A 14718-nucleotide genomic window follows, 5' to 3' on the forward strand; every position below is an offset into this window, starting at 1 on the left:
ATTTCTGATTTATTTTCATAATATTGGAAACCATGGCAGGGATTCAGTAATCAATGAAAAAAATATCAATGAATGGAAATAATCAGCCTCCCCTCCCCCCACAATTCACTTCCATGTTTACTAAGCCCTCACTACAACTCTCGGAGGAAAAATAAGAGTGAAGTCAATGTTGGGAGGAGGGAAATGTCAACCCCACCTGCCAGGTAAGAACATTACGTAAAGCTGGGAGCCTTAAGACCGGGCCTACAGTGCCGGGTTCTTAGTTCTCTCTGCCCACTGCCTTCATAGAATACTCCGTTGCCACGGCGATGGCCATTTCTTTAAGCGGGCACATTGGGCGAGGACTCCAAAAAGGCCTCTTAGGAAGCCAACTGCGCATGGAGACCCTTCGCCCCCTCGCCAACATCCTTATCTATTTACTCGCCTATTCTTGTGTTTACTCATGTTTGTACTGGCTGATTTATTTTTTTAGCATCTTCGTAGAGGACTAGGTAGCAGAGCTGCCACTTGGCACGGAGAGCCTTACCGACCCCACCGAGGTAATACCTAGGGGCTGCAGACCATGGGGCTTGGGAGGGCTGAGGGCCAGGGTTCCTGCGGTTACCAGAAACCCCTTGTCCGGAAGGAGCGAGGGAGGGGCAGACTCGCCCTGGGGGTGAGGTGCCCCGCGATTCTCCTAATTAAACTCTCGCGAGTGGGATTCGAAGACCTCGCGCCAACCCAGCCAGTAGCAGCTGCGCAGGCGCGGTGAGGGCGTTCCGAGAAACCCGGTGGGTGCCTCATGGGCGGCCGACTCGCCCTGACCGTTGGTTAGGCGGGCTCGCGAGGGAAGCTCACTACGCGTGTGCACCAGTTCCGCGGCCCGAAGGGAGGAAAGAGCCCTGGCTAAGGGACTGGTGTGATTGATTATACGGAGAGTGGCCATGTGTGACGCTGGCAGTTACCGAGCCCGGCAGGCGAGAAGTGTGGGCGGAAGCAAGGGCAGGCTGTGGACTGCGGCGGCCGCGGAGGAACAAAGCTATGAATACGGCTCTATGAAATACCTGCTGCTGTGCGGTCTGGGCGGCATGGTGAGCTGTGGGCTGACGCACACGGCCATTGTGCCCCTGGACCTGGTCAAGTGCCGCATGCAGGTGGACCCCGGCAAGTACAAGGGCATCCTGAGTGGCTTTGGTGTGACGCTGCGGGATGAGGGGCTGCGGGGCCTGGCCCGAGGCTGGGCCCCGACCTTTCTTGGCTACTCCATGCAGGGCCTCTTCAAGTTCGGCCTCTACGAGGTCTTCAAGATCCGCTACGCGGAGCTCCTGGGCGTGAAGAAGGCTTACGAATGGAGAACCGGCCTCTACCTGGCCGCCTCGGCCAGCGCCGAGTTCTTCGCCGACGTGGCCCTGTCGCCCATGGAGGCGGTGAAGGTCCGCGTCCAGACACAGCCGGGCTACGCCAGCACGCTGCGGACCGCGGCCCCCAGGATGTACAGCGAGGAAGGCCTGTGGGCCTTCTACAAAGGCGTGGCACCGCTCTGGATGAGGCAGATCCCCTACACCATGATGAAGTTCGCCTGCTTCGAGCGCACCGTGGAGGCCCTCTACAAGTACGTCGTGCCCAAGCCTCAGAGCCAGTGCACCAAAGCTGAGCAGCTCGCGGTAACCTTCGTGGCTGGCTACATTGCTGGCATCTTCTGCGCCGTTGTGTCCCACCCAGCGGATTCCGTAGTCTCTGTTTTGAACAAGGAGAAAGGCAGCACGGCTTTTGGAGTTCTCCGCAAATTGGGGTTTGAGGGCGTGTGGAAGGGCCTGTTCGCCCGGATCATCATGATTGGCACCCTGACAGCGCTGCAGTGGTTCATCTATGACTCTGTTAAGGTCTATTTCAAGTTGCCTCGCCCTCCAGTCGCTCAGGCACCAGAGGAATCCTTCAAGAAGCAGAAGTAGGCGTGGATTTGTCAAGTCCGGTAGCCACCATCGTCCCATATTTCAATCCAGTGGGCCAGTGTGTTCAGACAGTACTAGAGTGTAAAGTGTTAACATTTTTTTGGAGAGGTGATTTAATATGCAGTGATCGATTCCTGTTTTGACAATCCAAGAGGATAGCAGCCTTTTCATTCGCAACCATTATCTTTGGGAAGTCTCCATGGTTGCTTTAACTCAATTGTTTTTTCAGCAATTATAGGGGAAAAATGTCTTAAAAAGAATTAATGTTAGGTAATTCCGTGTCTCTAGATTGTATATCCTTTGATGCAGTGGAGATTATCCAAGCATCACTACTGAATAGCCTACTAATGAGGTTTTAAGGTCAGCACAACTATATGGGACAGGGAACAAAGTAAAATTCTGCTACATGGCATTCATCTCAATAGAAATCGTGCACCTATTGAATAGATGAAGGACTCATTCAATATTTCCTGTTCATATCCATTATAGGTTAAAAATTATTAAAGTTTAAATTGTGACACAGTGCCTGATAGCTTAGAATGCGTTCATTTTTTTCACAGAGGCATGACATGAGAAGATCAGCCTTTTCTCATTTTGCTTTGTCCAGTTCTCTTCGTGACATTGCTAGTTAGGGCATAGCTCTCCCCAGGAAGTGCTACAATTGGATCAATGTGGGGAACCAAAGTGAGATGAAGGGCAGGCTTTGGGAATAAATATGTAAAGAAGAGCCTCTGTTCTCTATTATTTCTTCTGTGTAACTCAGCTTTCAACAGCCGTACAGCCAGAGAAGACCGTACCTCCCTGACATTGAAACACACACATACAACCCTGCACATTCCAACAATTGTTTGTTGAATGTTAAAGAATGGTTTGAGTGACTTTGGAAGGAAAATCTTACTTTTAATGTAACAAATGTCATTCATTTAATTTGGTAGATGTTTCAGTGATCTTTACAGTGATTGAGGTTCATAATTTTTTTTGAAGTTATAAGTCACATTTTCAGTTTTCTGTAGTCTTCACATCTCTGGGGAAATTATAAAATTGGTGAAGTTCTGTGAATTTGAAATGTTTATAAAAATGTGAATACGAAATAAATGTCATTATATTTGGTATAACTTACCAAAATGTTACATGATTGCCTTAATAATTTGTTTTAAAGATTACAAACTTAGAATATGTTAATGTTTTAACTATGTGATAAATTGTTTAATGGTTAACAGAAGTTAAAAAGTGTCTAGATTTAAGTATGTCTGAACTTTCTTGGTTGGATAATAAAGAGTTGGAGGGAAAATGTCACAACTTGTGAATGAGATGGAATTTTATATTTAGTGCTTCTATTTTGTTAATTGGGAGAATGCAGGGGAAGGGCTATTACTAATTGTGAAGACACTTTTGCTTTCCTTAGGTAGTTAGTGTCTAGGTGTGTTGAAAAGAATAGTTCTCAGTGAAGAAAAATGATAAACATTTCAAGTTCGGCCTCTACGAGACGGATTCATTTTTACATGTTAAAACAAACATCTTTCCATCTAAGGTTGTCTTGTAAAATATAGGAAGTTTCTTTGGTCAATAATTTATTAAGTGAAGTATTTTCTATCAGTAATATAATTTAGGAAATTACTGCAAAATCTATGGAGTTTCAAAGCAGTAAGAGACCTCTTGCTCTGGTCTGTGGTATTTCATGATTGTTCTGTTGACAGTTCCCGGTAATTTCTGTAACATACACTGCTCATGTTTAGAGAAGTATGATCTAAGGAGAGCTGTTTGCCGTGGTTCTGACGGTTGTGGACATGATAAAGAAAATGGGTGTACTTAATTTGTGCCAGCAGTTTCCATATTTAGTCCCCAGGTTTCTGTTCACCATTTTTTGTCAGTGGTAGTTTACAAATGTTTGTCTGAACAAATAGGGCCAGGATAGCTAACAATGAAGAATAAAAGATAAGAAAACATGAGCTCAGAATCATTAGGAATTTTTTCCTACTTATTATTCCTTTGGGACAATTTAAATGTCAGTGTTTTACCTGTTTATAATAATTACTCTGTGAAATCATGCATCTCTTTTAGAAAAGCCATAGAATACATCTGGTATTGTTAGACATTTTATATTTATTTTCTCATAATCTCTATCCTTGCATAATCTTGGTCTACCTTCACGTACTAAGGGGCTAGGTAACTGGCTCAGAGTCCTGCAGCTGAGTGGCACAGCCTGAACCAGAGTGCACACTTTCTCATTACTGGCGTCCAGCCTCTTGATATAACCAATGGCTATCCTTTTTGTAAATTTCCTTCTATAGTACCTGCAAATTATTTTTAAATTTTTTCTGTTCGTATATATTATACATTTTCTTAATCTTTCACTAATGGAAAGTTTGTACTGTGTGTCTCAATTATGAAGAAAAACCTATGGCATAATTGCTTAGAAGTAATCAAACTGCAAAATACTTAAATGCATTTCATTTAATATTTAAATTGCTTTTTACACCAGGTCAATGCCTCAATCCTAACTTGCAGGAACTGATGATCATAATCACATTGCTTTGTACTTTTTTTGTAAGTTGTGGTATTGCAATTTTAACAAGAGACTTTATTCTATCACATTTTCTAATTTTTTCCTCTAATCTTTAGTTTCTACAGCCAAAAAAACTGGCTTAGGCTATTTATCTATTCCCCTAGGTGGTGATTAAAGTAGCTTTTTCAAGTATATGAAATTAATTGTATGACAGGGTACTGTAATCTTATCCATTGATCTGTCCTTTGAGAAGTAAATAAAGAGAGTAGGTAAAATCTTGAAAAACAAAGGCCATGTTTACATGTTAGTACCACACTGATAAAGATGGAAAACAATCAAGATATTGATGCTATGAGTTTTTTTTCTTGCTGTACAAACAAGGCTTTAAAAAGGATTTCTTTTGAGCCTTTCAAAGGCAAAAATAATCACAGAAGTCAGGTGGTCACATTTTGATAAGCAGCCATTCAGTGATAATATACTTGTTTTTTGTGGTCCTAAAGATCAATTATTTTTTCAAATCATGAGCAAAGAACTGTTCAAAAGGAAATTTAAATTTCAATATTATTTAGAAGGCTTTGTCTTGTTTTTTTTTGAATGCTACTAATATTTGGGTGTGTGGGTGAGTAGGGAGGGTACTAATAATGTGATTATAACTAAGGTTTGTGGTTATGTATGTGTCCATTCGGTTACCATATTTTTGAGACCTCCAGTGATAAGAGTATCTAAAATCTTAGAGGCCATTTGGTAATTCTGTCCCTACCCACCTATGACACTACTGATCAGCATCTACCATGTGCCCCACACTGTGCCAGGCAGAAGAGTATTTGTGATGAGCAAATAACCCCCTCGAATAACATGAGGGTTAAGTGCCAACCCCCATGCAGTCAAATATACACATAGAATGTTTGAATCCCCCAAAACTTAACTACTAACAGCCTGCTGTTGACCACATGCCTTGCTGATAACATAATCTGTTGATGAACACATTTTGTATGTAATGTGTATTCTATACTATATTCTTACAATGAAGTAAGCTAGAGAGAAGAAAATGTAATTAAGAAATCATAAGGTAGAGAAAATACTTTTGCACAGTATTTATTGGAAGAAAATCCATGCATAAGTGGACCCATGTAGTTCAAACCTATGTTGTTCAACAGTCAATGGACATGGCTCTGTCCTTGTGGAGCTTACACACTAGTAGGAAAAATAAACTACAGTAATGTAACATGCTGCAAAGAAATACAGGGTGTCTGAGATTGTGCATCCAAGTGATGTTCCAGATGAGACCTACAGGATAAGGAGGAGTTAGGCTGGCCTAGTTCCTTTTGGCTGGAGCCATTCAGCTGCGGAGACAGTGGTATGATATGAAGTATGAAAGGTCAACAGGAACAGGATCACTCAGGCTTTGTAGTTCAGTTTGTTTAGCTCAAGTTAAGACTGGACTGCAAAAGTAAACATCTGGCTGTGACACTGTCATGTTAAATTCCATACAAGTGAGCAGGAAAAAAAATCTACCAGGTTGTAAAGTCCGGAAATTACCTCTAAGGAATGAAAATTCTCTTAATCTTTAGCGGTGTAGAGATCTCTAAGTTTGGGAGAATCACTTCACAATGTGAGGAGTTGAGCTGCCAACAATTTTTCCCTTTAAAGAAGGGAAAGGATAGATGTTGAGAAAAGCAGGTGTGTATGTAGAGTGTGCAAGAAAAATCTCAGCTAGCCAAAATGTTCAGGAAATGGTAGTTTTATTTAATTAACTGCAAGGTACCCAGAAATCCCATTTTCAATTCTTGATGCCTTTTTGTCTGTATGTTTGATAACTTATCTTTTATAATGTGCTGAATCTGATTAGTAATTCAGGGATTTAGGAAGCCATGTGGCCATCAGTTATGAAAATCAATGCTTGTTGTGTAGTACCACAGCCACAGAAGGCACAGGGCTTTCGGATGGGTGTGCACTGACCCCAGTGGACAGGGATGCGAGTGTATGTGTGTGTTTGATCTTAAATGTTAGTTGGAAACCTTGTCATTTGCATCTTTGCTAAAACATAAAATGAAGAAAAATCTGGTTTACTTTAAGGTTGTTTATTGAGTACTATACGATATTACCTCTGTTGTGGTAGGCACTTTCACATGTCGTCTTACTTGTATTCTTACTCTGTCATAGTAAGTTTTTTCAAAAATTGGTGATTTCATCTGTATACTATATGTAATTCTGGGAGTTTACCACAGTGTTCCAAAATGGTAGGCTATATCTAAGAAAATGATATTCTTAAATTGGTATATATTTTTAATATATATCAGCATATCTAGCTTTCCTGCCATAAAGAAATAAAGCATGTTTTTAGAAGATACTAGTAAAATTTGTTATTCTAGAGACTCTGTGGGTTGAAAGAATTCTGCCCCTTTGCAAGGCTGGTAATTCACATGCACGTAATTGTTAGTCTTCAGACATGAATTGGAGCTGCTGACAGGGTGATTGTCTGTTTGCAAGAGGGTGGATGGAAACCTGGCAAAGAACCACAGTCCTTTCATCTCCCAGTGGCGTTTGTATTCTGGCTGTATTTACATCTTACTCCCAGATATGAAGGTTTGTTGCTGTAATCATTCTTATACCTCAGTGTCTCCCTCCATCCTTACCAAGACTATAAAGCTTTTTTCTCATGTTGAATCACTACCATTCATCTTATTTATCTGATGTGTTTTGAAACTTTTGATCTTTTAGATCATTACCTATGTCTGATAAATGTTACTAATATTTCTTTTTTATTTTAAGTATATTTTATTGATTATGCTATTACAGTTGTCCCAATTTTTTCTCCCCTTTATCCCTCTCTGCCCTGCACCACCCCCCTCTCTCCAGCATCCCCCCCAACCTTAGTTCATGTCCATGGGTCATACATATAAGTTCTTTGGCTTCTCCATTTCCTATACTATTCTTAAGCTCCCCCTGTCTATTTTGTGCCTACTAATTATGCTTCTTATTCCCTGTACCTTTTCCCCTATTCTCCTTCCTCCCCCTCCCTGCTGATAACCCTCCATGTGATCTCCATTTCTGTGATTTTATTCCTGTACTAGCTGTTTGCTTAGCTTTTATTTTTGTTTTTTAGGTTCAGTTGTTGAAACTTGTGAGTTTGTTGTTACTTTACTATTCATAGTTTTGATCTTCTTTTTCTTAGATAAGTCCCTTTAACATTTCATATAATAAGGGCTTGGTGATGATGAACTCCTTTAACTTGACCTTATCTGAGAAGCACTTTTTCTGCCCATCCATTCTAAATGAAAGCTTTGCTGGATAGAGTAATCTGGGATATAGGTCCTTGCCTTTCATGACTTGGAATACTTCTTTCCAGTCCCTTCTTGCCTGAGAGGTTTCTTTTGAGAAATCAGCTGACAGTCTGATGGGAACTCCTTTGTAGGTAACTGTCTCCTTTTCTCTTGCTGCTTTTAAGATTCCCTCCTTATCTTTAATCTTGGCTAATGTAATTATGATGTGTCTTGGTGTGTGCTTCCTTGGAACCAACTTCTTTGGGACTTTCTGGATTTCATGGACTAGCATGTCTGTTTCTTTCACCAGACTAGGGAAGTTTTCCTTCATTATTTGTTCAAATAAATTTTCAATTTCTTGTTCTTCCTCTTCTTCTTCTGGCACCCCTATGATTCCAATGTTGGAACATTTAAAGTTGTCCTGGAAGTTCCTCAGTCTCTCCTCATTGTTTTGAATTCTTGTTTTTTTTTTTTCATTCTGTTCTGGTTCAATGTTTATTTCTTCTTTTGTTCCAAATCATTGATTTGAATTCTGCTTTCCTTCCCTTCACTGTTGATTCCCTGCATATTTTTCTTTACTTCACTTTGCATAGCCTTCACTTCTTCCTTGAACTTGCAACCATACTCAATCAATTCTGTGAACATCCTGATTATCAGTGTTTTAAACTCTCCATCAGATAGGTTGGCTATCTCCACGTGGCTTAGTGCTTTTTCTGGAGTTTTGATCTGTTCTTTCATTTGGGCCATATTTCTTTGTGTTGCACAACTGTTACTTTGTAATGGGTGGAGCCTTCAGTTATTCACCAGGGCGGGGCAACCCACTGTGCGGGGTTGTGGTGCTGTATGTGGGGGAGGGGTCAGAGAGAACAATGCCACCTGCTTGGCTCTTACCCTGCTTTCAGTCACTTCCCTTGTTTCCCACAAGTGAATTGTGCCCCTTCAGGTGTTAATTCCCAGGTGGGTGGATTTGTGTACATTCTAGGATTGTGTGGGCCCCTCCAATAGACTCTCCTGTGAAACTGGGAGTGTCTCCTGCTGCCACAACGCCCCGCCCCCCATTTTTATAAACAGAGGTTTTGAGGCTTTAGTTTCCCATGCTGGAACCCTGGGTTGCTTGGTCTGTTTTGCTGCTCAGTTGTTCCTCCCAGCTTATCTACATGTGAATGTGGAATATCCTGGTCCATGAGCCACCACCCTGTCACTCATCCTCTCCTCTCTGCCCAGCTTCCCATCTCTGCCCTTCCTACCAATCTGGATGAATGGTTCTTTTAACTCCTTGGTTGCTGGATTTCCATACAGTTTGATTTTCTAGCAGTTCTGGTTGTTTCTTGTTTTCAAATTGGTTGTTATCCTTCTTTTGGTTGTGTGAGGAAATAAAGCATATCTACCTACACCTCCATCTTGCCCAGAAGCTCCTCACTAATGTTTCTAACAACCATTTACTGTGCCAGGTATTGTGCTGGGTATTTTGCACGTAATGTATCGTTTATTTACAGCCATCTTGTGAGGTGATATTTGTATACATCAGGATGTTTTTTGCTGCAAAAAACACAAGACCTAATCAATACACAACAGCTTAAACCATAATGACATTTGTTGTTAACGAGAATTCTACAGATAGGTGGACCAAGGTTGTTAATAGATCAATGTTGTACCCAGGAACTTAGGCTCTTCCAGTCCTCCTACTCTGCCATCCTTAGTGCATCAGGAGTGCAGCAAATATGCAGTTATCTTGTATTTCAGAGACGGCTGCCACAACACCAAACATCCCGTCTCAACAACCGCATCCAGATCAGGAAGCAGTGGGGCAAAGGCAGGTGGGATTTCTCTTTATGTGTTTTATCAGAGAAGAAACTCTTCCTCAGAAGCTTCTGGAAGATTTCCTCTTTGGCCTCATGGATCAGAATTACATCACATACTTTCCTGTAGACCCTGTAAACTAATCACTGACAACAGGTATGGAGGATTTAGATCAATGCAATGCATTTGTTGTTGCTGTTAGCAAGGAAGGGAAATGGTTATTGGATAGGCAATCAGGGTTTGCCCTGATATTCTTTTTCTTATTTTACAGATGAGGAAACTGAGAATCAGAGAGATTAAGTAAGGTAAAACTGGAGTGACAAAACCAGGATTTGAACCAGATCTGTCTGCCTCCGAAGTGTTTTCCTGTCAAATTACCTGCTTTAGCCAGGAGCTTGCTACAAGACAAAGCTGCTATGCATCATATCAAAAGGGATTTATTACTTAAGTGTCAGGAAAACTGCCTTCTAACAGAGACTAATAAATAATAAAGTCATAAAGCCAGGAATCTCTGGACAACAGTGATACATGGATAATGAGATATGATTAGGTATAAATTTTGCTTTTGTGTCCTGAAAAAGAAAAACTAGGTGACAAAAAAAACACACACACACACACACAAAGAAACATCTTGAAAGAAAGCAAATATTTCTAATCGTTTTTTGCAGTCATCCTGAGTCATTTCATCATGCATTCTTCTCCCCATCGACTTTCCAGAAATGGCTGATTTCTTTCAAACGTTATATACTGGAGTAATCCAAAGGATTCATCAGAGGAACAAATTTCAAAGAGGCACTACCAGTTCTTTTTCTTAAGAGATACATCAAGCGTCTGATTTGCTGCTGATAAATTCTCTGTAAGTAGCATTATAATTAAGCACACACAAAACCATTCTGTGTTTCCAAGAATACAGCTGGGCTGGCACTGAATGGTGATAGTGCCGGGCACCGAGCGGGAGGGTTCCGCTGCATCTCAACTACCATGTACCTTCTTTGTGCGGCAACCAATCCATCTCTTCTCCCTGACACCCTCTGAGTCACAGGCCATTGCCCATTCACCCCATGTCTGTCACTGAGCTAGTTCATTGGGCACCTTCACTGAGCCTTGAGAAGGGCTGCTCCCAGGCTCTGGTCAGAAAAAAATGTCGGTAAACCAAATGGTGCACCTCTCCCAACATGACTCCTCCCACCACCCCCAGACTGGTAGACTCAGCCCTTGGATATGAAACCAAGGTATTTGGCAAGACTGAGGAACAGGAGAAGTAGGGGGACGTGAGGGGGTGCAGGAAGGGGCTGGTTTCTAAACCAGGCTTCACCACTGCTGGCTTGACGGCTTTGGCAAGTTCCCTGACCTCCCCAGCCTCGGTTTCCTCCTGTGTAGAATGGGGAGCCTAGCACCTACCTTAAAGACTGCTTGTGAGGATTAGCAGTGATTTACGTAAAACACATGATATAAGATAAAAGCTCAATAAATTATAACACTTACATGACCAATCCCTTAGTAAAAAGTTGAAGGCTGTTAACGTGGGAAGATTTAGCCTGTGTTGATATTGTTATGGTTGTTCTTGAATATAAACCAGATATATTTGCTTTAATTTTTAATGCATCATAAAGTACATGACCCTTTGTGGGAAAGGCAGCACAGAGGAAATGAAAAGCAAGTAGCCCGGGGATGTTGTGTGTATGGAAGCCAACAATGTCAGCCCGTCTCTCCCTGGCTTCTCTGCAAACAGTTTCCTTCACAAGTGTGTTTTTGGTATGCAAATCACTCTATGCAGATTTCTGTGTGCAAAATACAGCATAGAAAAAATGGCCCTCTTGCCAAGGAAGATAGGAGATGTTGGCTGCCATCAAATGAATTAGCAGCAACTTTTAGATTTCTTTTCCTAACAATGTATGGAGTGAACATATTTTTGGCACACTAAACTGAACTATTTTGGCTTTAGACTGTGTGTTCTTGTGATAAAAGTCTGCTTATTGAAGCCTGTAACTACTTTTTAAAGCCATAATAGTGTTTAGTGGTATTTAATTTAGCATTTCACAACAGTGTGCCACCTCCAGTTAGTAAAAATGCCTATTTCAAAGTCACAGATGGCTTCCCACCTAAGGTTAGGATGCTAGCCTCCATATACTTCCTACTTTTCTGTGAAGATTTGTGCTTATTAACATATTTAAGTTTAAATTTTTGAAAACATTTTCTCCCTAATTAATGTATGTCTTAGTCAGTGAAAGGAATACAGTTGATGTTAAAATCATCCTTTTCTTTGGGTGAGCATGGGAAGCTAGCACTTAATTCACAAGACCATTTTTTACCATCAGGGAAGAACTAATAACATGTCCCTTTCATGGCATTCCTTATCATTTTCCAGGTGTTTTTCTATTAGCTCCTTAATATTAGGAGGTGAGGTAAAAACTTCGTCTAAGGTCACTTGCAACAGAGGATCCCAGCCGTGGTGTTTCATCTTTCCGGACCATGCTCGGGAAAATCAGCAAGTGCAGGCCACGGGCCCCATCACACTTCCTCTCTCTCCTCTTTTGTCCCGTCCCTTCTGCCCATTTTTTGTTTGTTTGGGGTGTTTGAAACTTGCCAAATGAGACACTTGTTAATTTTACACGAACAAAGCCTAAGTTGCAGGTATGATTCAAAACAAAATACCTCATCTAAGAGCGAGTAAGTGTGGCTTACTTCTACTAGACACCACAAATAGCTAGAAAAGAGGGAAGAGACTAATGTCTTTGATCACCTACTCATTCATTCATTTGACATCCTGCTGTGTATGTGTCAGGCATTGCCCTAGACAAAACAACACAAAGATGGTGATAGTCTCAACCACTGAGGAGCGTCCTCTGCACCAGGGGAGGCAGATGTGCAAGCAAACTACACTGACACCGATGTCCCAGCAGAGGGCTGCACAAGGTGTAAATGTGGGGCAGAGGTGAGATCGTTAAGGAATCATGCTGGTAGTGAGGAAAGATTCTTTGGAGGAGTTGCATCTGAGCAAGGTTTTGAAGTATGCATAGGTGTTCTCCAGATATGCGGGGTGTGGGGGGACAAGAGCACTTGAGGCAGCGGGAACATAAGTACAGAAGCACAGAGGCAAAGGAGGGGGACGTTTTTCAATGGAGAAATTTCTTTGGCCTAAGAACAGAGAAGGGAACAGGTATGGGAAATATTCTCGACATCTCATGTATCTGTTTCCCCTGTTTTATTTTTATTCCACTGTCCAGGGTAGGCCATCTGTGGTTTCTCGGAGTATTGCCACAGCCTGTAGCTGGTCTTGTTGCCTCCAGCCCTTTCCCCACTAACACGGAAGAGTCCTTCAAAGGCCCCTGCAGAAGTCACCCCTCACTGACATCAGTACTGCTGTGGGCGAAGTAAAGCCCCAGCACCTGGCCCCGGAGCACCTGGCATCTCTGTGACTCAATCCCTCCCGGCCACTGAATCATTTCCCGCTCCACTTCCCATACCTCACGCTATCCCTCAGGTCCCAGGCCCCAGCCTGGCCTGCTTGCTTCCACCTCCTGGACTCTGCCCCTGTCGGTCCACTGATCAGGCTGTCCGGCCCTCCTTGATCTTCCCTGCACTCCTTCAAGCTTTCGGCTAGGGCACCCTTCGGCTGGAATTGGTTCCATCCTCCTGTCTGTCAACACTGTGTCAGCAACTAAAGAAAGGTTTTAGAGTCCCAAGATGTGGGTTCTAATCCTGGCTCTGGCTTTAGTAATAGTCATTCATTCATTCATTCACTTATTTACTCACTTAACACTTACTAAATTCCCAATATTTGGTGTATCTTAACCTCAGCATGAAGGATATAAATGAATTTGAAATGCCCCCAAAGAGCACAGGCCTATGGGAGAATGAGGCAGGAAGGCAGTCAAGTCCAAAACCATGTAGGGAACTCTGGGACCAAGTTGGGTGCTGAGGATGGAATAAGGAAAGGCTGAGAGCTGAGGGATAATTTCCAGAAGAATAGCCTTGTGCTTGAGAGTCTGGAAGGATGTGACCAGGTGGGGGCATGGGTAGCAGGTGGAGGGACCTGGGTTAACTTGGGCTAACCAAGGGGTGGGCATGAGTCTGGGACTGTGGGTTAGAGGGAAGGGTAGTGGACATGAGGAGGGGCAGACTTGGAGAGACTGTGGCAGGGCAAGAGGTTGGAGAGGCAGCCTGGGCCTGAGGGTGAAGGGTCTCAGGGCCTGAGCGCTTGGGAGGTGACAAGCGTTCCATGGCCCCAGCTGGCTGAAAGGTCCTTGAAGGCAGAGAGGGTTTCCTGTCATCTCTTATTCCCCTCAAATCCTTGCAGCATGCAGGGCACATCACTGCACAGTGAGTGAGTCTGGAGGGCAGATCATGACGGAAAGTTCTAGAGCACAGCAAGGAGAGCTGCCCCAGCCACCACCACGCTGTGCCTCTGTGCCCCAGAATCCTCCCTGGCGACAATGAGGAGTGGAGGCGGCGTGTTTCTGCCAAGGAGCTACAATCTCCATAATGTAAGGAAGTAACAGGAAACTGGGGCTTATGTTACAGAATCTCGCTGAGTAAATTTTGCTGAGCTGCACATAGTTCCAAACTGAAGGACAGTCTGCCATTCTGTCAAGAAGCTTCACAGTGCAGGAAATGCTTCCCTGGAACGGCCACCCCCTTCACAGCCCTCCTCAGGGTCTGTGGGACACGGCCAACAACCTCATAGGGGTCAGAATAAAAATTAACCTCTTCATCACAAAATGGGCTCTAGGGCACCCATTTTCTTTTTCCACAGGTGAAGAAACAGGCACCTGGAACAGAAATGCATTCTATCCCAACCCCTGAAATCCAGGCAGGCGCGGCACTGTTACTACTACCCTCCGAAGTAGGTTTTGAAGATACACACTTGAAAGTCTGCCCGAACTGTTCTAATCTTATTACTCGAACAAAGAGATGCAGTAACTGCCACAGCCAGGGGGATCTGTGTTCACCGTGCAATTTGCAATGAGCTGATAAACACACCCTTGCCCCACCTGCAGAACAATCTCATGCTCCCTGCTACGAAGCCATTGACAAAAAAACAGTAATAGAGGATTAGAGACCAAAACACTGTGGTGCAGGCCTCTCAGCCACCTGCCATCTCCAAGTTCAGAGGGAGGGTGTGTGGTTCCCCCCAGTCTTGTCCTCCATGGCCATGCTTACGTTGCTTCTGGCATTCTGGGCAGTCTCCCAAGATCTCCCTATGCAGGACTCCTGC

The 14718-nt window shown here is 43.1% G+C and overlaps 1 protein-coding gene across 1 annotated transcript; it reads left to right on the plus strand.

Annotated features, from left to right (window-relative positions):
• The first annotated feature begins 923 nt into the window (after window positions 1–923).
• Window positions 924–1931, plus strand: LOC123831427 (phosphate carrier protein, mitochondrial-like). The gene has a single exon (XM_045858310.1). The coding sequence runs from the start codon at window positions 924–926 to the stop codon at window positions 1929–1931; it is 1008 nt and encodes a 335-aa protein (XP_045714266.1).
• Window positions 1932–14718: the final 12787 nt, after the last annotated feature.

Source organism: Phyllostomus hastatus, unplaced genomic scaffold (genome assembly GCF_019186645.2).
Source record: "Phyllostomus hastatus isolate PE091 unplaced genomic scaffold, TTU_PhHast_1.1 phas_contig_147, whole genome shotgun sequence".
Classification (NCBI taxonomy): Eukaryota; Metazoa; Chordata; class Mammalia; order Chiroptera; family Phyllostomidae; genus Phyllostomus; species Phyllostomus hastatus.

What these genes read in the sequence shown, in the direction of transcription:
- LOC123831427 (XM_045858310.1), top strand. Translation starts at nt 924, where the DNA reads ATGTGTGACGCTGGCAGTTACCGAGCCCGGCAGGCGAGAAGTGTGGGC.